At 38.7% G+C, this 7077-nt stretch overlaps 2 protein-coding genes across 2 annotated transcripts in view; one reads left to right on the plus strand and one right to left on the minus strand.

Moving 5' to 3' along the window:
- The window catches only part of tnika (TRAF2 and NCK interacting kinase a), a 58515-nt gene that overhangs the window by 24807 nt on the left and 26631 nt on the right, over positions 1-7077 (minus strand). The window contains exons 3-6 of the mRNA XM_035673824.1: positions 4524-4580; positions 3425-3550; positions 1374-1484; positions 111-201 (exon numbers count right to left, since the gene is read on the minus strand). Of these exons, the coding sequence (XP_035529717.1) occupies positions 111-201; positions 1374-1484; positions 3425-3550; positions 4524-4580 (385 nt within the window). The remainder of the gene's footprint in view (positions 1-110; positions 202-1373; positions 1485-3424; positions 3551-4523; positions 4581-7077) is intronic.
- The window catches only part of LOC118337427 (N-myc protein-like), a 3208-nt gene continuing 2932 nt past the window's right edge, over positions 6802-7077 (plus strand). Inside the window, exon 1 of the mRNA XM_035674421.1 lies at positions 6802-6904. Within this exon, the coding sequence (XP_035530314.1) occupies positions 6802-6904 (103 nt within the window). The remainder of the gene's footprint in view (positions 6905-7077) is intronic.

The raw sequence follows: 7077 nt of genomic DNA on the forward strand, positions 1-7077 counted from the left end.
ATATACACACATATATATACACACCTCTGAGCCATCAGAAACTTTATACCTCCTCCTGCCCTCCCAATCCTAAAGCCATTTTGTCAAGTGGGGTTAGATGACAGACTGACCTAGTTTGACCTCTGCGTTCTCAGTCAGCAGGACGTTCTGTCCCTTGATGTCTCTGTGGATGACCTTGTGCTGATGGAGATGAGTCAGACCCTGCAGACAGTGACAGAGACGCACAGTGAAGGAATGCCACTGCAGCGATGAGCCAAGTCATGATTTATTATTATTATAAAAAGAGCTAATTTCCGAAAGTAAGTGTCCTTGAGCAGGACGAGCAGCTCCAGGATTGCTACTAGGTAGCTGACCTTGACCCTTGACTTCCTTCTTTAAAAGAAAAATGCTTGTTGCAAGAGCAACAGCAGAAGGACTATCAAGTCCTATTAGTAGTTTTAGTGGTCCTAGAAGTAGTTATTGTAGAACCTAAAGGTCATTATTCATTATTTATATCAAAGCTTGTAAATGTTTTGTTAGGAAAATTAACAAACCAGTAATCCAATATATAAAAAGAACAAACATTTAAAATTGTGATATTAAGCATATTATCTCTAATCAATCAAATAGAATTTGACAATTAAATGCATGAGATGGTCCTTCTTGCTAGCATAATTAAATTTACCAATATTTTTTGTATATTAAATCTAAACACTTAACATTTACAAACATTAATGTGTCAGGTAGTTCTGCTTTGAAAGTTTAATAATTCTTATTTTAGTGAGGCTTCTTGTATTGACAGTAAAGCGATGGAAATAACAAGAAAAACAGGAATTGTGAAATAATTGTGAGAATGGGATGAAAGAAAAAAAGTGGATGAAAGGGAACCATTGTTGCCTCAATTCAAAATATCACTGCGTATAACTGACAAGATGCTGTGATATTGCTGCTCTATATATATATATACACACAATACCAGATAGTAGTGCAGAGATAAGATGTGGGTGAATGAGTCAGATTGAATTCATTCCTTCACACCACTCCAAAAACACAGATATCATGGAGCACAAACAACTGGTCATTGCCCTCAAAGAGCAGGTCTGTTACAAAATACTGATTAACTCTAATACGATGATAAAAGGGTATAAAATGATTACATTAAATAAGAAGTAAATGAAAATTCTTCAATCAATATTTGAAAAACAATATAGGGGGAGACTTTCAAAAGAAGAGTACAATTTTAAAACTAAGGAATTATGGATTATTTTTTCAAGTGAAAAGTTATTTTCCTTGATCATGCAATAATGTCGTACCCATGGAGGACAGGTGTAGGATTTAAATAACAACACAACAATGATATTTTACAGATGTGACTTAGCAACTAGGCCACTTACCCTGAGAATTTCTCGGCAGATGTAAGCGGTCCACTCCTCTTTCAGAGAGTTGCCCTTGGTGTTCTTGATCAAGTCTGTCACTGAGCCGGCTCCACAGAACTCCATGACCAGCTACAAACATACAAGATTGATTATTCTGCAACTGTTCTGCAAATGAAGGCTATCTGGTCTAGGATCTATTCCAAACAAGCCAGTAACTCCCATAAAGCAACTTACTGAGGTCATACATACATTTATTTATTTATTTGTGTATTTATCACAGTACTTTGTGGAAATCTTTTCCTCCATTCAAATATATTTCTTTTTCTTTCCACTCATATCAAAGAACTACAGCCTGACCGATACAACTACAGACCTATACTATGCTTCAATATCAGGTTATCGCTGATGTAAGAATATTAATAGAATATTAATTGATTATATTTCAATAAATGTTACCACCCAAAATTGACTGTTTCTTATACCTACCATCACAGTCATCTTTGAAAACGGGGCTGCAACTAACGATTATTTTCATTATCGATTCATCTTTTCTAGAGTTACTGAGAAATTGTTTGGTCATTTTATGGCCCAATAAAACTGAAAAATGCCTGTTAGTATTTTCAAGAGGTCAAGGTAATATCATCCAACATCTTTTTTCAGAGCAGTCCCAAAAATCTAAATTTTTACTGTAATGTAAATGCAGCCACTTCTCCAATTTGAGAAGCTGGTAGTGTCCAATGTTTTGTTTTTTAGTTTGAAAAATGATGATTAAGCCATTATCAAATTAGTTGCTGATTAATTTTTGACTAATCGTTACAGTTTATTGTTCACCTGAGACGAATCTTAATCACAAAGAAATGTCATCTGATATATTGTTATTTGATTTATATTATTCCCAAGTATTGATATTGTTATCTGCTTCAAAAATCCAGTATCGGTCAGACTCTACAGAACCAAAAGTCATGGTAACACAATTCAATTTCATACACACACACACACACACACACACACACACACACACACACAGAATAAAAAGTGCTTTCTTCAAAATGATGCACATCATAAAGAAAATACACAGCACCCATAATCACATGACTCTTAACAAACTCCACAGAGGCCACAGAAACTAATGCATAAACTGACTCAATGGGGTCATGAGATCACATGAATGACTCAAGTCTGTCTCTTGACCCAAACACAATGTGTCCATTCTGTCCATCCCTCTCCTCTCTTCATCCTTAGCAGCCTCATTCCTTCACCCCCCCTCCTCTCCTCATTCATCCTTCCTAGCAATACATCCCTGCAGATATTCAGGCAAAGGTTCAGCGTCTCAATTTTGGCTCTACTTCAAGCTCCCCTCATCATCACTCTGGATTATAGGCTGAGAAGAAGTTGGCAAGTAATAGCTGACCCCTCTTATTCGGGCTGCACAAGTGTACTCATATATGCAAAGACAATAGAAACACACTAACATATGCATTAACATAAGGGGAGACATGTCAAAGCCTGCAAATATACAGCTCATGCTCATGTTGCACACTCACTAACACACACACACACACACACACACACAAGGAAAACAGGCAGCTGTTGAGTCGGGGGAATTATGCAGGCAGTAGATCTGGCTGCTGTGTGTGTATGCATATGGTTGTGTGTGTGTGTGTGTATCCTCCCATTGTTGTGTGATGAATGCTACAGGATCAGAGAAGAGAAAGCTCCCTTAGATCGCGTTAACACATGATTTATTGCAGCAGCCATCCAAGCCACACATTCATTCATATCCTTTACATCTTTCACACACACACACACACACACACACACACACATTAAGTATATATACATATTCCAATGCACACAAACCCGCAGTCACCAACTACACACTCACTTCTTTCACGTAAGTGTAACAGTGGAGAAATTGAAAAGTCACTTTTTTCTGTTCTCCGCTGTGTTTCTCTCAGAGACTGCAGCCATCTTCTCTTCGCATTCCACTCCATTTCACACACAGAGATGCATAGAGTTGCAAAATTGCAGACAAGAACATGCACAAATACACACAAATAATAGCGTACCCATAGCTGGTCGTCTATGCCAGGAGGGTTTTTCTTGACGAAAGCTCCGTAATAGGTGGCGATGTTCCGGTGGTGACTGTACTTCTTCAGCATGTTAATTTCCGCTTTAATCTCCTCTTCCTCATCCTGACACACAAGAAGAGAGAAATCAACAGGCATTAAACCACGACCTCTATTTGTGACCCCTCAGACATCTTAATAGGATGGTGATAGAGCCAAAGAAATGAAGCTGTTGATGGATTTGCATTTTGAATGCATTCCGAAAACTGTTGTAGCAAAGCACACAGCTGGGCTCTAAATATTCCACAATAACAGCATTACTTTTTAATTACTTTCGTTTTAGGGGGTTACTGCCACAAAGCCAAAAGCCGTTGTTTGAAACAAGTCGTTATGGTGGCAATTTCTTATTCATTATGCACAATGTCAGAAAATTATGCATTGATTACCTCAATTTAGTGTTCATCAGCCATGAAAACAAAAACACTTGTTTTAGTAAGCTGATTTTGTATAGTGGCGGCTCATTAAGTTAGCAATTTTGTGTTTCATTTAATCATTAATTAATGCAGCCATTCACTTTTATTGCATCTAAGCAGATTTATTCACACAGTCATTCACACACAGTTTCACTTATTTGTTCATTCATTGTTCACACTTCTGTTCCTTTCGTAATTTAAATTCATCCACACACACCTACATATATTCATTTCCTTGTTCATTCATTCATGCTCTTATTCATTGATTTATTCATTCATTCATTCATCAGTTCCTTTGTTGCTTCATTCCTGCAGTCCTCCATTGTTTTGCTGGCAGCTGAGTGCTGACAGGGAGGCGTAGGGTGAGAGGATCTCTAAATATAGCTGAGATTCCCTCCTGCTTTACAGACACGCCTGAGACCACACTGCTGTCCTAATACCTCCAGCTAATATTACCATGGCAATAGGACTGTCCTCATTTCCTCTCTGCCACATCACACACACACACACACGTACACGCCAGCACTGACTCATCGCTCATAATTAGATGACATGGTCGACGTTGGTATAATCACTTGAGATGATTTGCTGTGCGTGGGTTACGTGCGTGTGTGTGAGTATCTTACCCCGGTGACATCCATGACCTTGATGGCTGCCAGCTGCCCTGTCTTAACATGGCGACCCTGGTGAAAGGAGGAAAGGGGAGGGACAGTCAGAGACATGGGGAGACAGAGGAAAGAGGAAGGCGAGGAAGAAGAAATAAGAGAGAGAAAGTGTCAATGTCCATTTAACAGTTTACGGTTTTCTTTTTCTCTATCATTAAAACACTGCATTAAAAAGCATGTAGTAAAACATGACTTTCCAAAGGTAATCCAGCACAATAAGTAACAAATACAATATGTAACCTTGACTTTTTAAGAGTACTTGTGAACAGCTATTTTTCCCAAATTGATAGACAGGTCTTCAAATACAAGAACAACAGACAACTAAGTAATTAATTCAATTCAATTCAATTTATTTTGTAAGCGCCAATTCCATACGATGGAGTTAATCTCAGGACACTTTTCAAATAGAAAGGTCTAGACCGAACTCCTTAATTAATGTTTTCTAATGCTGCTACAGAACATGCAATATTCATGACTGAAACTTTGATTTGACTTGTAGTTGCACCATCGGTGCAACAAAATGTCAAACTGTCGTCAAATCCCTGTTGAATGCATCTAAGATATGCAAGGTGGAGAAACAAACAAGCAAAGACAGATACCAATCCACACAGTTCACTGTGTTGTGTAATATTGAGGCTAGTCAGATGCCCTGAGGGAGCCAGGAGGCGAGGAACCGGGAGATTGGAAGCTGAGGGGCGAATGGAAGGCCCAAGTGGTTCGTTTGCAACAGAGCATCTGTGGCTATGATTAGCTAATGAAGCTAACAGGGCTAGAGACGCTAAAACCACTGACGGCTATTACTTCCACCTGTCTGGACTCAACTGATTAGTATGTTACAGTCTGAGCAGAACTGCTTAGCAGCAGTGGCACAAACAAAGAAATACATACACACATAGTCAAGGACAGACAGACACACACACACACACACACAACAACACACACCACACACCACACACACACACACACACACACACAACACACACACAAACACACACACACACACCACACAACACCAAAACAAGGGCAGGACTGTTTTTCCTGGTGGAATTGTTATAAACCAGATGGCATTAATGGTCTGGCTCGAAAGCGCCTCCTGAGGGCTTTAATCGAAGGGCCGTTCTGATAATGAGCGTCACAGCCAAAACAGAGGCTAGGAATGCAACAATAAGAACAGAAACATATTATGGCTAAAAGTTGGTGGCTTCCTTGCCTTGCAATTCATTTGCAGGAGTGACTTAACAGTAACAGGACGGTCTCTGCAACCTGCCACTGGTCATTAGTCATTCTCACCGCTTCACATTTTATTTTTATGTCATTTTAACAGATCAATTCCACTCACAGGCTCAACAAAACTCAATTTACTTGACGAATAGCTTTTGAGTTGGAGATTATTCAATATGCACAGTTATTAACTGCAAAATAATAGGCAGCTCAATAGCTTACTGGTTCCTTTTATAAAGTAGCAAACTGGTCAGTGATCAGCATAATGATATGATTAAATCTGTATTAGGGCCAAAAAGTGATGTTTTCATTTACTGTGTTTAGACTGGAGTTCAAATTCCAAATTCAAAACTGATGAATAGAAAAAATAAATATATAAATATATATATTTTAAAAAATCAATATTATAATAATTAATCATTTCACTTGCATAATATATGCTTCACCACAATGTGTTTTAATTTGAGGTAGCAATAATGTTCTTAGAGCTGTATGTAGGAATAAAACTCACACACTGTACAATTGGTGCGGCGACTGGCAATATGTTAACATAAGCTTAGGTCCCTAAATGAGGGGAATTTAAAGCCATGAGTTAAATTTCTCATTAAACAGCTTGAATTAAAAGAACTTTTAAACTTGCTGATTTATTGCTAAAAAGTTTTTAATATGATAATTCATTATGTCACAATCCAGCACTGCACAATGCAAACTAAGCACCACTGGATGGTTGAACACTGTGATCAGTCTCTCTTTTTCATTTCTTTCTCTTTCACACACACACACACACACACACACACACACATCCACACATCCACACATCCACACACACACAGTCCAGATTCATGTGAGATAAAAGCTGAAAGAGTTGATGAACAGGGTTTCCATTTAGCGATCAAGAACTGCCTCCACATTCCATGAGGCACAAGGAACTGGCTTTGTTGGAGCCACAAAGGAATTATAGTCCACTACAAACCAGAAACCACACACTAGCACTTACAGACACCACCACAGCCATAATATGCAAGAGGTCATCCCTTTATTTCCACAATCCGTCACAGGAACAGAGAAGGAAGGAACTCTTGCAAACAACCCACACATGTGCACGCCCAGAGACAAGAAGAGTGAGGCGAGAGAGTATGAGCAAGAGAGGAATATATCAAATAGATATTGGACATGGAACATGCATCAGAGCTGGATAAGATTGCATTACTCTGAAGCCACCTGACACCGTCCCTCGTCTCCATATTTGCCCTCCGATTCCTGAGCAGTAATTGTCATCCGATCCTTTATTAAA

This window comes from Morone saxatilis, unplaced genomic scaffold (genome assembly GCF_004916995.1).
Source record: "Morone saxatilis isolate NCDOM2014 unplaced genomic scaffold, NCSU_SB_2.0 Contig3, whole genome shotgun sequence".
NCBI classification, from domain to species: domain Eukaryota; kingdom Metazoa; phylum Chordata; class Actinopteri; family Moronidae; genus Morone; species Morone saxatilis.